The 15,882-nt window shown below is 43.1% G+C and overlaps 1 protein-coding gene across 1 annotated transcript in view; it reads left to right on the plus strand.

The window, feature by feature from the left end:
- CFAP92 (cilia and flagella associated protein 92 (putative)) overlaps window positions 1–15,882 on the plus strand; it is a gene marked incomplete at both ends in the record, with an annotated part of 45,054 nt that overhangs the window by 19,022 nt on the left and 10,150 nt on the right. Inside the window, 3 exons of the mRNA XM_081092715.1 lie at window positions 2,540–2,683; window positions 4,994–5,178; window positions 9,108–10,009. Coding sequence (XP_080948841.1) covers window positions 2,540–2,683; window positions 4,994–5,178; window positions 9,108–10,009 — 1,231 coding nt within the window. The remainder of the gene's footprint in view (window positions 1–2,539; window positions 2,684–4,993; window positions 5,179–9,107; window positions 10,010–15,882) is intronic.

The following is a 15,882-nucleotide window of genomic DNA, read 5'->3' on the forward strand; positions in this document are numbered from 1 at the left end:
TTGGTGTTGGTCCTTCCTGCCACCCATTCTTTCTCACCCATTCATACATCATTGAATTGATTTTTGTTTTTATGAGTTACAGAAATGACTTTATACCATACATATCTTTTTGCAACTTGTTTTTTGCACTAAAATTTATTTCTGAGATTAAAGTGTGTCAATATACATAAGTCCAGCACCTTTATTCCAGCTTCTATAAAGTACCCCGTTAGATGGCTGTATCATCCTTCATCCATGTAGTACCCCCCGAGGGGCATCTGACTTGTCTCCAATTTCCCGCTGCCACCAGCACTGCCGAGTGAGCATCCTTGAGGTGTCTTAGTGCACGTACAGAAGAGTCTAGATCAGCGATTTTTCAACCCATGTGCCACAAGAACTTTTAAAACATGCAGTACTTGACTATTTAATCAGGGCCACTGACCTCTTTTCCCTTAGATCAGCGGTTCTCAACCTGTGGGTCACGACCCCTTTGGGGGTCGAACAACCCTTTCACAGGGGTCGCCTAAGACCATCGGAAAACTCATATATAATTACATATTGCTTTTGTGATTAATCACTATGCTTTAATTATGTTCAATTTGTAACAATGAAAATACATCCTGCATATCGGATATTTACATTATGATTCATAACAGTAGCAAAATTACAGTTATGAAGTAGCAACGAAAATAATTTTATGGTTGGGGGTCACCACAACATGAGGAACTGTATTAAAGGGTCGCGGCATGAGGAAGGTTGAGAACCATTGCCTTAGATTGTCAAATGAAAAGATGACAACAGCCAACACAACAATAGCCATTCAGTGTGAATGAATCAAAATTAGACCTATTTTTTGGTCAGATCAGCAAAATATAGAATATATTTTTTTGGTGTGCTGCAGTATTTTAGTTATTAGTTTATGTGTGCCATGAGATAAAAAAAAGGTTGAAAATCGCTGGTTTAGGGAATTGCCCAGCATGGTTGCCAGGCGTATGAAACTGCTGGAAGCTAATTCCAGCAGGTCATAAATGCAAGAAGTTCATCAAAATGTTGGTGGACCTTGAGGCTTCAACATGGTTGGAGATGCATATTATTGCCTGCTGGAATAGTTGAAAGCATTTCCCCAAACCTGAAAATCTGCGTACATTATTGCCTGCTACTAGAACAGCCGAAGGCAGTTCCCCCAACCTGACAATGCCTACTGTCTACCAAACCTTACCTTTAATATGTATATCTGCTTTGCTTTAGGGCAATTTGTGTTAATAAACAGCTAGGGGTCCAGAGACTTGGAGAACTTGGTTACTGAGGCTAGGGTCTCCTCTGGCCCCCCAAAATGCCTTCCAAATTTATATTTCATGTCTAGTCTCTTTATTAATTTATTCGCAGCCCCTTCTCCAGATTCCTGAACCCTTCTAGATGCAGGGAAACACCCCCAGCATGAAACTCCATTACTCCTCAAGATACTGCCAGTTCACCCACTGGGTTGTACCTATTTGCCATCCTGACAGCAGTCCTGAGAATGCATCACCCATGCTTGACACAATTGGGGGCTTAGTCACTGATTGCTAGTGGGTTTGAGAGCATCTCATATGCTTATTTGATCACACTCTTATATGATCTGGCTATCCTTATATCTTTGCTTATTTTTTTAAAATATGTTTTTATTGATTTCAGAGAGAGAAAGGGAGAGGGAGAGAGCAATAGAAATATCAATGATGAAAGAATCATCGATCAGCTGCCTCCTGCACGCCCCCTACTGGGGATCGAGCCCACAACCTGGGCATGTGTGCTGACAGGGAATCGAACCACAACCTCCTGGTTCATGGGTCAATGCTCAACTATTGAGCCACACCAGCCAGCTATCTCTGCTTATTTTTCTGTTGGATTTCAATTTTTCTAGGGAATTAACAAGCTTTATATTTTACATCTTCTGGATAATTATGCATCGTCCGTGACATACATGAGAATATCACAGACTGAGTAATGTTTAAGAAATCTTTCCTCCTCGGGATGTCAGTATAGTCTCCCATGTATCTTCTCATGATTTCAAAGATTTTGTTTCCCACCTTTAGCCTGCAGCTCATTCTGCATATGGCATGAGGTGTCGGATAGTTTCCTTTGCCTGCAAATGGATCATCAATATAATTAATTGACTAGTCCATTCCTCCCCACTGATTGGAAATGCCACCTCTGGCATCTATTAAGTCCCTTATGTGTGTGGATCTAGCTCTGGGCTTTCTCGTCAATTCCATTGGCCTCTACACAATGGAACCAATAGCTCATGGTAACTTTGGTCCCTCCTCCCATGTCCTCAGGTAGTAGCAGGTGGAGAGCCAGAACCCCCCTCAATTCTCCCTGCATGTGACTGGCAAGTGGTCAGCTTACCCACATTTACACACCTCATCTGGTTGCTTGGAAGATGCAGCAGCACAAAGAACAACCTCTGCCTTACAGAAGCTTCCAGAACTTTCCCGAACCTCTGAGAGAATTGATGGTATTTGCATGTAGCAGCTTAAATGTGAGCTCCTCTTAATGCTTATTTCCTCCTGCGATTTCACAGTTAAATGGAAAGAGTCAGAAAAGGTAAGGAGAAGACGGCGAAGATCGAAGAAATACCGAGAAGAGGATACTGACGCCAAGCTGCCAGAATACTGGAGAGAGGGCGCCTTCTCCATCCAGCTGGCAATAATGCCGCTCCTTGCAGGTACCTACCCTCTCCCCCCGCCCCCCCCCCCCGCCCATTCCCCGACAGTTCCTGGTGTTTGTCCAATGTGGCTAAAAGTCCATGCTCACAGCAGGACACAGAGCGTCTGCTGGCGTGGAGGTGGCAGATGCTTCTGTCAGGACACTGGGTGGGGCTCCGGCAAAGGAAACAGAGAGGTAACCTCCTCCCTCCCACTGATGTCATGGTTGCTGGCGATCAACTGAGAATGGTCCTGGCTCGGCAGGCCGATTGTGTGCTTGTGTTTGCTAGAGTAGCGTAAGATCTACTCCAAAACCAGCGTGACTATTTGTAGTAATCATCTTCAGTTGCAGAATAGCCCAAGAGTTTGCAGACTTTAGTGGTAAATGTTGGCTAGCTAGCAACCCAGAAAGATTCTAGAAAGACTCTGAGTTTGAAATAAACTCTTATTTTCATTGCATCTTGGAGGGGCCAATCTTAGCCAAGCAGGACTGGTTTATACACTGGTTCCAACACTTACTAGCCAAGAGACCTTGGACAATGACTTAACATCTCTGGGCCTCAGTTCCCCATCTGTCAAGGCGAGCTGATAGCAACCACACAGCATTGCTTGAGGATTAAGTGGCATTAACACATGTCCCAGCAGGTGTAGGTGCACAAACTACACACAGTCTATTCCCCTACCCCTTCCCCCTTATCCTGGAACAGCGGTGCTCAAGGCAGGCACTGGTGCCCCCCAGGGGAGGTTTGGCATTGTGTGGGGGCATTTTTGATTGTCACAAACGGGAGCCAGATGTTTTTGGCATCTAGTGGGATCCTGTTAACTGTCCTCACTAGAAAGAATGATCTGTCCTCAATGTCCGTAGGACTGAGGTTGGGGATCCCTACCCTGCAGTTATGGCTGACACCTCCCTAAATATCTGAGTGATGATTTCACTCCATGTATGTTTTGGAGATATTTTTCTAAACTGGGGTAATCTTTTCCTGGAAAGGGTTTCCAAACTGTAAGAACACAAATCATAATTAGTCGTGGCCTGAATGAGTTGGCTTTATTGAAGAGAATCACGTGGGAACGGGGAGGGTCGCCCCCAGGAGACGCTCACTGCCTCGGCAGACAGCTGCCACATGGGCCATGGCCTGTTTTGGAAGTGCCTACGCTTTCTGAGCACGAGTGACTGGGGTTTATGTGCCCTAGAAATATAACTACAAGCATTTGAAAGGAATAGGACTGATTTTTTTTAACCATGTACTATGTGCTGGGCAGTGTTCCTGGCACCATCACGTGCAGAGCACTAAGAAAGGTGGTATCTGTGCCCATTTGGCACAGGAGTAAACTGAGCCTCCAAGAGCCTCCGACCTGTTGTGGGTCATGTGACTACCAAGAGTCAGATGTGGGATTTAAACCTAGCCTCTCTGCTTGCAAAGGTGCAGCTTTAGCCACCTTTTCCCTACACCAGTATCTCCCCGCCTGGTGAAGTGAAAGGACACCTTTTATGAGACAAGCACTCTCACAGCTCCCTGTGTGCCATGCATGGCTCGATGCACCTGCCCTTTTTTCTAGCTGTACTACTGCAACACCAACACAGTGGGAGCTGTGCCACACTTGACTTGGCTCAAATCTATCCGTTATGTTGTGCAGCGATATCTATGCTTCCTCATTGGACCACGGCAGTTAAAGTGACACCAATGGACCCCAAAATAGACATTAGCGTGAAAGCTTTCCAACAGAGCTTTCTACAGTGATGGGTGTCTGATATCTGCATTGTCCAATCCTGTGGCTCAGAGCCACACATGGCTCCTAAGCATCTGAAATGAGACTCGTGAAGAAGGTACTGCCTTTTAAATTAATGTAAAAAACAAAAAATAATAATTTTAGTTAATTTAAATTTAAGGAGCCGTATACAGCCAGTAACTACTGTACTAGACAGCACAAGCCTAGGATGGTGGTTCTGAATGCCCTGGGGGGCTTTTAAAAATCCCAATGTGAAGGCCAACTACATCACTACACGGGTGGCACCTGGTATCTATCTGTATTCCTTCTTGTAGCCTAGAGGGGATTCAGGACCTGCTTGTATTACTAGATGACCATCAAGATTAAATTTAGAAAATTAGATTCTCTGAGAGAACTTATGGAAACTCAGTTTGAGGAACTGGTGTGTGACATGCTGTCTGCATATGTTTCCCAATTCTTTTATTTTTTTAAGATTTCTTTTTTTTCATTGTTGACTCTTCTTAGCTTGCCTCATCCTTCTGTGCTTGTCTTTGGAATGTCCTGAGTAACAGTCTAATGCTGTGTGTGTCTTCCCCCGCCCCCTACCCCTGCCCCACTAGGATGGCAAACTGTCGTGAGTCGTGGCAGTAAAATGTCTGCCAACATTTTAGATTGTTTTTTGACTTTAAAAACAGAAGTTCCCATCATGACAGAGGAGCAAAAGCAGGACTTAAACCCCCTGATCATAAAGATCAAAGGTATCTCCTGCCTTCCATCGCAACCTGTGCCCATCGATGAACTAGAGGTAAGAATGAGCCAGATGAACTGATTGGAGAGCTCCTTCCCCAGCCACTGCCCCATGACCTGTCACGGTTTATCCCCATCATGGCCCTCCAGGCGATGGATAATCATCCCCACTTCACCATTGAGGATCTCACAGTGAGACATGAAAGAGATTGGGTTTCTGGGGTTAGGCGCTACCAAGTCTTGAGGTCTCCCATGGGTGTTCTTCAGATGGGAGCAGTGATCCTGCCTCTGGAAGGAGCCCTACACTTCCTCGTTACAGCAGCTTGTTTTGAACCAGCCAGGTTTAGCACTGCTGCTTGTCTGATAGTTCCCTTTCCCCTCTCTTGATGGGCGCTCTGTCCCTGGATTCTCTGTCTTCCTCTTGCTTTGTTTGCTCCCTGGTTATGCTGGAGCTCATCCTCTTGTATCTTCTTGAGAAAAGGTTCAATGATGGGAGATACGCTTTTGCTTCTTCAGCCTAAGGATTCATGTCTTTGATGTGTTCTTAAATTCTCCATCCTGCTCTTCTCTGTTTTCACCTTCCTGCTGTTGTATCTGCCATGGTGTTCTGAAACACCAGTTAGCTATATGTTAGATCTAATCCCATTCTCCTCCATTTCCTCTTATTCATTCCTTTATATTTGTTAGTAGAGGCCTGGTGCACAAAATTCATGCACTGGGGTGGGGCGGGGGGAGGGAGGGCGGCCTCAGCCCGGCCTATGCCCTCTTGTAGTCCAGGAGACTTGGGGATGTCTGACTGCCATTGCTGTTGCATTCACCAGCCTTGAGCCAGGCTTCTGGCTGAGCAGTGCTCCCCCTAAGGGAGCACATTGACCACCAGGGGGCAGCTCCTGCATTGAGCGTCTGCCCTATGGTGGTCAGTGCATGTCATAGCAACAGGTCATTCTGCCATTCAGTTGATTTGCATATTAGCCTTTTATTATATAGGATATCTTTGTCTTTTTGTGTAAACATGGGTAATCCATTCAGCTATATATTTTAATTCACTAATTCTCCAGTTTTTTACTTTTTAAATGTATTTTTCAATTACAGTTTTGACATACAATATTATATTAGTTTTAGATGTACAAAAGGGTGATTAGACATTTACATAGTTTACAAAGTGATCAAAAGACTCCAGGAAAGAAAATCACCAGGGGATTTCCCCTCACTCTGTCCTATAGGGATCCTCGCACCCATTTCTTGGACCAGAAATAGGGGGCTTCTCTTAGAGCTCCCTGTCCATGCCTGGTACACAGTTCTGGGATTCAGGCTTCTCTGAGCCCAGTCAGGAACATACTGGAGGAAAATAAAACCCAGGAAACTCAATGAGTTCAGTCTCCTTCACTAGTCTGCCCATTTCCTTTTACTTTTCAGAGTCCTCTAATAAGCTGCTTCATGTATTCTGTCTAGGGTTTTTAGGTGCATTCACTGGGAGAATGCAAGGTGGGGTGTGCTTCTACTCCACTTAAACAGACTTAAAAATTCCTTTTACTATTTTTAATTTTTCATTTTTGGTTGTTAAAATTTTTTAAAGTTATTTTTATTGATTTCATAGAAGAAAGGAGAGAGAGAGAGAGAGAGAGAGAGAGAGAGAGAGAGAGAAACATTAACAATGAGAGAGAATCATTGATTGGCTGCCTCCTGCACGCCCCCCACTGGAGATGAGCCCACAACCCAGGCATGTGCCCTTGACCAGAATTGAACCTGGGACTCTTCAGTTCGCAGGCCGACATTCTATCCACTGAGACAAACCAGCCAGGGCAAAAATTTTTGATGTTGACATTATTGCAGGTTTCCCCCCTTTTCCCCCTTTCCCACCTTTTTTATTTAAATTTATTAGGGTGACATTAGTTAATAAGGTTACATAGGTTTCAGGTGTACATCTCTATGATACATCTGTATATTGCATGTATGCCCACCACCCAAAGTCAGGTCATCTTTTACCAACATATAGTTGACGCCCTTTACCCTTTACTACCTCCCCACCACCCTTCCCTCTAGTAACCATCATACTGGGTTTTTTTGTGTCTATCAGTTTCAGTTATGTAAGCTTCTGCAGAGTAATTTTTTTGTTTTTATTATTTCTAGATGTCCTTTTTTATTGTCTGTATACAAGTCCTTTGCCAGATTTTATATATATACAGATATATATATATATATATATATATATATATATATATGACATTTTCTGTCAGTCTGAGGCCTGACTTTAATTTTCTTAATAGTGTCTTTGATGAAGTCCATTTTATCAACTTTTCCTGTTATAACTAGTGTTTTTTTTTGTGTCCTCTCAAATAAACCTTTTCCCACCTTAAGTTCATGAAGGTTCTCTCTTAAGTTTTCTTCTAAAAGATATATAATTTTAGCTTTTATGTTTAGGTCTGTGATTCATCTAGAATTAACTCCATTTTCCTGACCATGAAAATGCTATATTTCACTATGTAGACTTTCTTTAATTTCTGTCTGCAATGTTTTATAGTTTTCAGTACATAAGTTTTATACATCTTCCATTTTATTCTTAAGCATTTTTTAAAGACATATGCTATTGTAGGTGATGTTTAAATTGTTTCATTTTAAAACTATTCATAGCTAGTAAATAGAACTCTGATAGATTTAACCATGATGATTTTTTAAAATTTTTTAATGTAATGTGTGTTTTATGTATCTGATTATTATTATACCTTATGCCTTTGTGCACCTGGTTTGGCTCATAGGACCATTTTCCCCTTAGGTGTTTTGTAATTTTTTGCTATGATCTCAGGTTCAGTGGACCTTTCTCTGTGGGAATTATTTGAGGCCTAGGTTGAAAGTGGGTTTCTGCAGAAAGGTTTCTTAAGTCCTTCTTCTAGGTACCTGGGAGCACTACCAACCCCAGCACTGTTTTAAAACAAATTTCAGCATCAGTGTAAAATAAATAGGATACTTTATGAAAATGACTTTTGTAACAGTTTTTTATTAGAAAACTAGAGGCCTGGTGCACAGATTCATGCACCAGTGGGGTCCCTTGGCCTGGCCTGTGGGAATGGGCCAAAATAGGCTCTCCTGCATCCCTTGAGGGGTCCTTGATTGCAAGAGTGCATAGGCAAGGTTATGGGACCCCACCGGTGCACAATCAGGGCCCGGGAGGGACATGGAAGGTTGGCTATCCAGGCAGGGATGGGGGAGGGCTCCAAGGTGTGTCTGGCCCTCCTCATTCAGTCCCCACCTGCCGGACCCCAGCAGCAAACTAACCTACTGGTTGGAGTGTCTGCTCCCTGGTGGTCAGTGCATGTCATAGCGAACAGTTGAGCTGCCTTAGCATATCATTAGCATATTACCCTTTGATTGGTTGAATGGCCGACTGGTCAACCAGACTCTTAACACATTAGGCTTCTATTATATAGGATCCTAGCACCACAGTGAACATATGCAAAGGCTCCCTATTCCCTGCCTCAACACAGCTCTTCCCTCTTTTCCATTTCGTTTTCCAACCCCTCATAAGCCCCAAACCTCTCTGAATCTTTCTCCCTCTTGTCGCAGCTTCCCATGTGGATGCTTAATATGGTAAAGGTGAGCCTGTGCCAACTCCCCAGATGTATGTCTGGGTCACTTGTGTCCACCTTTTTTTTTTTTTTTTTTTTTTTTTGCCTGACCTGGACCTAAGACCTAGAAATGTAGACATGAAAAGGTACATGGCCTGTCTTCTTAGCATTCACAATTTGGGAGGAAGAAGTAGTGAGCCAACTGTTGAGCCCTTTCCTGTGCCCGCCAGCTTGGCACTATCACGTATGTCACTCAGTCCTGGGGATTACTTGCAGAGCAGGCTCTCTCATGGGTGTTTTGTGGATGAGGAGACCCAGACTCGGGGGCTGTGGGAGGCGAGTGTGGCACTGGGATCTGAGCCCCTGCAACTGGGAGCCTTCCTTTAAAGGAAAGATGACGTGATGTCCCCCGGCTTTCTCACAGAGGCTCTGCATCCCCGTGTACTGCAAGTACCAGTTTCATAAGACTCCCGTTCACCAGACCGAGGGGCGGCCCCATGGCAACCACGTCTCCTTCCAGGACGTCAATGTCATCTTTCTTGGGGCAATGAGCTCCAATGACCTGAGGGAATACCTGGAGGGCCCCCCAATGGTGGTAGAAGTTCATGATCGAGACCGAAAGTCAGAGGAGTATTCCCGGAAGCCCACCCTGTTTGGGGAGGACCCTATGGATTCATACATCAACTTTCAGGCCTTCATCTCTCCCGAAGAGACAAAGAGCAACCCCTTTGAATCCCAAAACAAGATGTGGGACCCGTATGGAGTCGCACTAGTAAGTTTTGCTGACCTCCTCCTTGGCCACAAGTACTTGAACTTGGCTATCCCCATCCACAACTGTAAGCCCAAGCCCACACACCATGACGAGGACGGCAGGAGCAGGAAGGTTGTGGGATTTAGGGCCCCTAAAGATTCCCATCACGGCCCAATGCCAATGGGCAACTACATAGACGCCAACTCCCTGCTCATGCTGCGAGTGGACGTCACGGTGCCACTGCGGACCATGACAGAAGCCCCTGATTCAGACTTCATGGGCACCCAGTTTGGCCGCATCGTTTTCGTATTTGACAGCAAGAAGATCTCCCTCCTGTATAGCCTGCTGCAGGACATCACCATGATCAATGCCAAAGCCCTCGACCTGGACTCCTACCCTATCACGATCCTCCAGCAGATCCTGTCCGCCTTTAAGATTCGGGTGAAGGTCCAGGAAAGGCCGGACCTGGATGTGCTCACCGGCTTCCACCTGCTGGATGGGAAGATCCACCTCCTCATCTTGGAGGGCTTGGCTGACCAAGGCTTGAAGCGGCTGTGGGAGAGCCACCAAAGCCGGTAGGTGGCCTCTGGATGCTGAGTGAGGGGAGAGATCTCTCCAAGCCAAGCTGAGGTTCTCTGTCCTCTCTGAGAGGGATACGTTCGCTCCTTTCCTCTTGGGGTTTATTATAGGGTGCTCCTCAGGGCTCAGGAGTTGGGTTTTATAACAAGAGGAACTGATTGATTGCCTTTAGTTGAAGGGAAGACTTTCAGGATACATAGAAGAAAAGGTGGTTCAGGAAAAGGGGTCCGGCCTTCAGACTCCTGGGGGGCCTGCTTGGTTAACGGGGAGCAGAATGTTGTATGTGGCCCTGGTCCACGTGAATTGAAAGGAAAAAAAAATTGTGCTTTATGACATTAAGGTAGACACCACAAAGAAACAGATTTCAACTCCCCGAGGTTGGATATATGTGATATTTTGGATCTAGAAGAGCTGTCAAAGCTACAGAAAATGCTTCTTCCCTGAAGGCCTTCCAAAAGCATGTGATGGGGACATTGTACAGGCAACTGAAGTGTCTGATTCTGGCCTGGAGCAGATAGCCCTCATGGTCCTTCCATTCTTTAGTTTTGATGACATGAGAATTCTCTTTTTCTTTCATGACTTTCAAGCATCCCAGTTTGGGTAAATAGAACCTCCCTCCTTTAATATGCGAGTCCCATATTTGTCCTCAGAGCTCAGATATCCCAGGACCCAGATGTTGATAACAGCAGGAAGTCTTCAAGTTGAGTCTATCCATGCAGCAGGGGAGTATGGCCGTGTGGGGGCCTGTTTTGAGCTTATGGGCCAAGAAAGACTGGAAGAAACTGGCCTTATGGCTGGTTATCTTCCCAAGAGAACTGAAAACAGGTTCCCACACAAAAACATGCGCATGAATGTTTATAGCAGCATTATTTATCATAATCAAAAACAACCCATTTGTTCATCGACCAATGAACAAAATGTGACATATCCATACAATGGAATAATATTCATCCATAAAAAAGGAATGAAACATTGACACACATGCTTCACTAAGTCAAGAAAGCAAGACATAAAAGGCCACATATTCTATGACCCCATTTATATGAAACGTCTGGAATAGTCAAATCCTTAGAGACAGAAGTAGATGAGTGGTGGCCAAGATCTCAGGGGAGGCACGGAGGAAAAGTGTGGAGTGATGCTAACAGTATAGTTTCTTTTTTGGTGATGAAGATATCCTAGAGTTAGACAGTGTTCATGGTTGCACAACATTGTGAATATACTAAAAACCACTGAACTGTATGCAGTACTTTAAAAGGGTGCCACTTATGATGTGTAGCAAAGAATTTGGCCTTGCCCAAGAGAGGGCAGGCCTTCGCCCTGGTCTCCTGGAAGGTAATCTATGTTCTACCTCATGGGAGGGTCTTTGTTTAGGTTGGGAGCTGACCACGCCTTATCTGAAGGCGGGAGCAGCCTCATCTGACAATCATAGTGACGACTGGCTGTGCCAAAAGACCAGCAATGTGATTTAGGGTGGAGCTGTGTGAACTGACCTGGAGACTGAGATTGCCACATGGGCCATCAAGCAATTAAGCAGTCGTGCCTCTGTAGACATGGCCTTTGGACACCAAGGCGTGGGGGAGTGACTCTGGGTGTATGGTCACTCTCCAATGTCATGAAGGCTGCACACCCTGACCCCATGAGGCAAGGCCAAGGGGAGCTTTGTGTTTGGAACCATCCTGGACCCTGCTCTTCCTTTGGCTCATTTGAGCATGTATCTATTCCCTGTAATAAGCTGTGTGAGCATAACAGCTTTCTGTAAATGCTTCTAACAAATTGACAAACCTGAGTGTGCTTTTAGGAACTCCTGGAACTTTCCGTGGTTATCAGAAGTCAGGGCAGTTTGGGGGTCTGTGCCTTCAAGCTTTGCAGTTTGTCTAATTCAGGTCATGTGGTATGTGGATTATGTCTCAATGGAAATATTTTTCCCAGGGGCAGAAATAACATAGAGTATGTCCACTGATCACAGTTCAGTTAAGCTAGAAATTAAAAAATTATTAACCTAAAAAAAGTCAAATGCTTAAAAATTAACAATTACTTCCAAATAACCCATGGGTCAAAAGAGAAACTGTAATGGAAACTAGACATTTTTGAATTCAACAATAATTAAAATAGTAAAATATCTAAATTTGTGGGATGACATTAAAGCATTATTTAGAAAAAACTTTTAAATGCTTATGTTTGAGAAAAATAAAGGCTGAAAATTACTGAGACATTTACTGGAAATGTCTGAGATGTTACAGACATTGAAATAGGTGTTTTAAACTATGTCAATCAGTTTAAAATTTCATTAGAAATTTATCAAAAAATAATACCGAAAATATTTTCAGATTAGATAGTTTCATGAGGTGTCTCAGTATAAAAATTAATGTTGAATTTCTAAATACCACCTACCTACAAAAAATAATTTTTAAAGAGGAAGCAATTTATTTTTTTATTTTTTTTTATTTTTAATATATTTTATTGATTTTTTACAGAGAGGAAGGGAGAGAGATAGGGAGTCAGAAACATCGATGAGAGAGAAACTTCCATCAGCTGCCTCCTGCATATCCCCCACTGGGAATATGCCCGCAACCCAGGTACATGCCCTTGACTGGAATCGAACCTGGGACCTTTCAGTCCGCAGGCCGACGCTCTATCCACTGAGCCAAACCGGTTTCGGCTAAAGAGGAAGCAATTTAAAGGTATCATAAAATATGACATTGATAGGCATAAATTTGACAAAAGGGAGCAAAAGACCTCTGTCGTAAATACTATAGGACTTTTAGAAACATTTAAGAAAACCAAAATAAGTGAAGGGAGTTACCATGTTTATTGTTTGGAATATTCAATATTGTAAAGGTGTTTATTATCTCCAAATAGGTCTATCAAATCAATAGAATTCCAATTTAATAATACTAACATTTTTTTGCCATTTTTATTTTTATTTTTCCATCACCTTTTATCCCATCTATTGCCCTCTTCCACCTCCACCCTTTCCCCTCTACCCCCATCACCACACTGTTGTTCATGTCCATCAGTTCTCTCTCTTTTTATTCAACCCCTCCACCCCTCCCCAACCCACCCCCACCCCCCAAGTGTCTGCCTACTCTCTATCTATAAGTTTATCTCTATTTTGCTTGGTAGTTCAGTTTGTTCATTAAACCCCACTGGCTGAAACAAGGGTGGGACGGGGTAGGACAAGGGGAGGGCACCCAACAAAGAGAGAAAAAAAGAAGAAAAAGAAAAAATGAGGAGGGGAGGGGTGAGATGGTACCTGCCAGTTTTAACAAGGCAGAGGAAGAGCAGGAAGATGGTACCTATCAGCCTCTGCCTCCAGAAAGCATCCCTGCGTTACAATTAGCAAATGAGTCTCTTTCACATAAAATCTGGGCACTTTGCAAAGAGCTGCTTCTGTGCTGGGCCCTGGCCAACTGAGTCTGGCACCAGCCCTTTCAGAATCATTTCTCCGTTTGCTGCAGCCCCACAGATCTTGTGGAAATGAGCTCCATCGTTTTCAAACCTAGATGTTTTGAGGGCTCATCTCTTAGGTGCTCGTCTGAAAAGCTGGGATGTCCAATGTGGAAAAGGAACCCTTCGCTGCTAATGCAAAGTTTCCTTTCTGAGTTTCCTTCTGATTGAGGGTCATTGTGCCAGGATGGGGATTATGGTGACATTGTGTCCGCCTTTTTACCTGCTCCTGTGTGGCTTTTTCTTGTTTGCCCTATGTGAAAGAGGGGCTTTTTTGTTTGTTAGTTTTGTTTGTTTGTTTGTGTTTTTGTTTTCAGAGAAAACTGTCTCATATGTAGCTACAGAGCTCTTGTGTGTGTGGGAGGAGGTGGGCTCAGGGTCTTCCTCCATCGCATCTGGAGCAGGAATCTAGGTTGAGTTTTTGTTTGCTCTGTTTTAGTTTGGGGCAGGGGGTGGTATTTGTTTGTTGCCAATTCATATCCATTGACTAAAGCACCATTTGTTGAAAATACTATTTCCTTTATAGAAATACTTTTGCATTTTTATCAAAAATCAGTAGGTCATAAATGTATGGATGCATTTCTGAGTTCTCTATTCTGTTCCATTGATCTATTTATCTCTTCACCAATAGCACAGTTTGATTACTGTGGCTATAATCAGTCAAGTAAAGTGATTCCTTCCCCTTTATTCTTTTTTTCAAAATTGTTTCAGCTATTCTAGTTTCTTTGCCTTTTCATTTAAATTTTACAAAAAGCTGTCTATATCTATAAAACGTCTCACTAGAATGTTGATAGGAATTGCTAGGCCTACGTATCATTTGGGGAAGAACTGACATGACTGCTGTTGAGCCTTCCAATCCATGAATATGGTATGCTTCTCCATTTATTTAGATCTTTAATTTCTTTCAACGGAGTTTTATAGTTTTCTTTTTTTTATATTTTTTTATTGATTTCAGAGAGGAAAGGGGAGAGAGAGAGAGATAGAAACATCAATGATGAGAGAAAATCATTGATTGGCTGCCTTCTGCACGCCCCACACTGAGGATCGAGCCCGCAATCCAGGCATGTGTCCTGACCGGGAATCGAACCATGACCTCCTGGTTCATAGGTCAACACTCAACCACTGAGCCATGCCAGCTGGGCAGCATTTTATAGTTTTAAACATACATGTTCAGTGTATGTTTTGGTAGATTTATATCTAAGTACTTTATTTTTTAGTCATTTAAAGTGGTATGATATTTTTAATTTCAGTTTCTAGGTGTTCATTGATTGTATATAAAACATGATTGATTTTTCTTTGTTGATCCTGCCGCCTTGCTAAACTCATTGGTTTGAGGAGTGTTTGTTTTTGGTAGGGATTTCTTGGGATTTTCTACATAGACCATCATATCATCAGCAAATATGGATAGTTCAGTCTCCTCCTTTCTAAACTATATGTCTTTACTTCCTTAACGCGCTGGCTAGGCCTTGCAGCATTATCGTATATCAGAGTAGTGACATCCTGCCTTGTTTCTGATCTTCAGTGGAAGGCATGGGGTCTTTCCCCGTTATATATTATGCTAGGCGTAGGGCTTCACAGATGTCCTTTACCTATTTGGGGAACTTCCACTCTATACCTAATTCACTGACGGTTTCCTAATTCTCTAGTTCACGTAATTTACAAAGATCCCAGGTGGATTAAAAACCTATTTGAAATAATTATAGGCTTATAATAAGTCATAAGAATATTAGAGAAGTTCCACGTACCCAATACTCAGTTTCTCGCAATGGTGACATCTGACATAAAGTGCCTTATTGGTGGACATAGTATAATTAATTAGACCACAGATACCTGGCCTTACAGTTCACCAGAAAAATCTATTTTTGAAAGCCGGTAGTATAGGGTTTTAGATGATAATAAAGGAGAACATATTCATGACCTCAGAATAAAGAGAGGTTTCTTAAATAAGATAGAAGTACAAAGAATAAAGGACAATAATGATAGATTTAGCTACATTAAAATTAATAATAACTTCTTGCCCTAGCTGGTTTGGCTCAGTGAATAGAGCATCAGCCTGCGGACTGAAGGGTCCCAGGTTCGATTCCAGCCAAGGGCACATGCCTGGGTTGTGGGCTTTATCCCCAGTGGGGGATGTGCAGGAGGCAGCCAATCAATGATTTTCTCTCATCATTGATGTTTCTATCTCTCTTTCCCTCTCTCTTCCTCTCTGAAATCAATAAAGATATATAAAAAATAAAATTAATAACTTCTGTTCATGCAAAGACACCAAAGGAATTGTGAAAACACAAGCCACAGAGAAAAAATATATATATTTGCAATGTATGGAGCTAGTATGCTGAACATATAAAATGCCTGTGAACCAATAAGAAAACAGTAACAATATCCCAATGGAAAAATGGGCAAAATACTTGAACACATACTT

This window comes from Myotis nattereri, assembly GCF_964212035.1.
Source record: "Myotis nattereri genome assembly, chromosome: 5".
Lineage (NCBI taxonomy): Eukaryota > Metazoa > Chordata > Mammalia > Chiroptera > Vespertilionidae > Myotis > Myotis nattereri.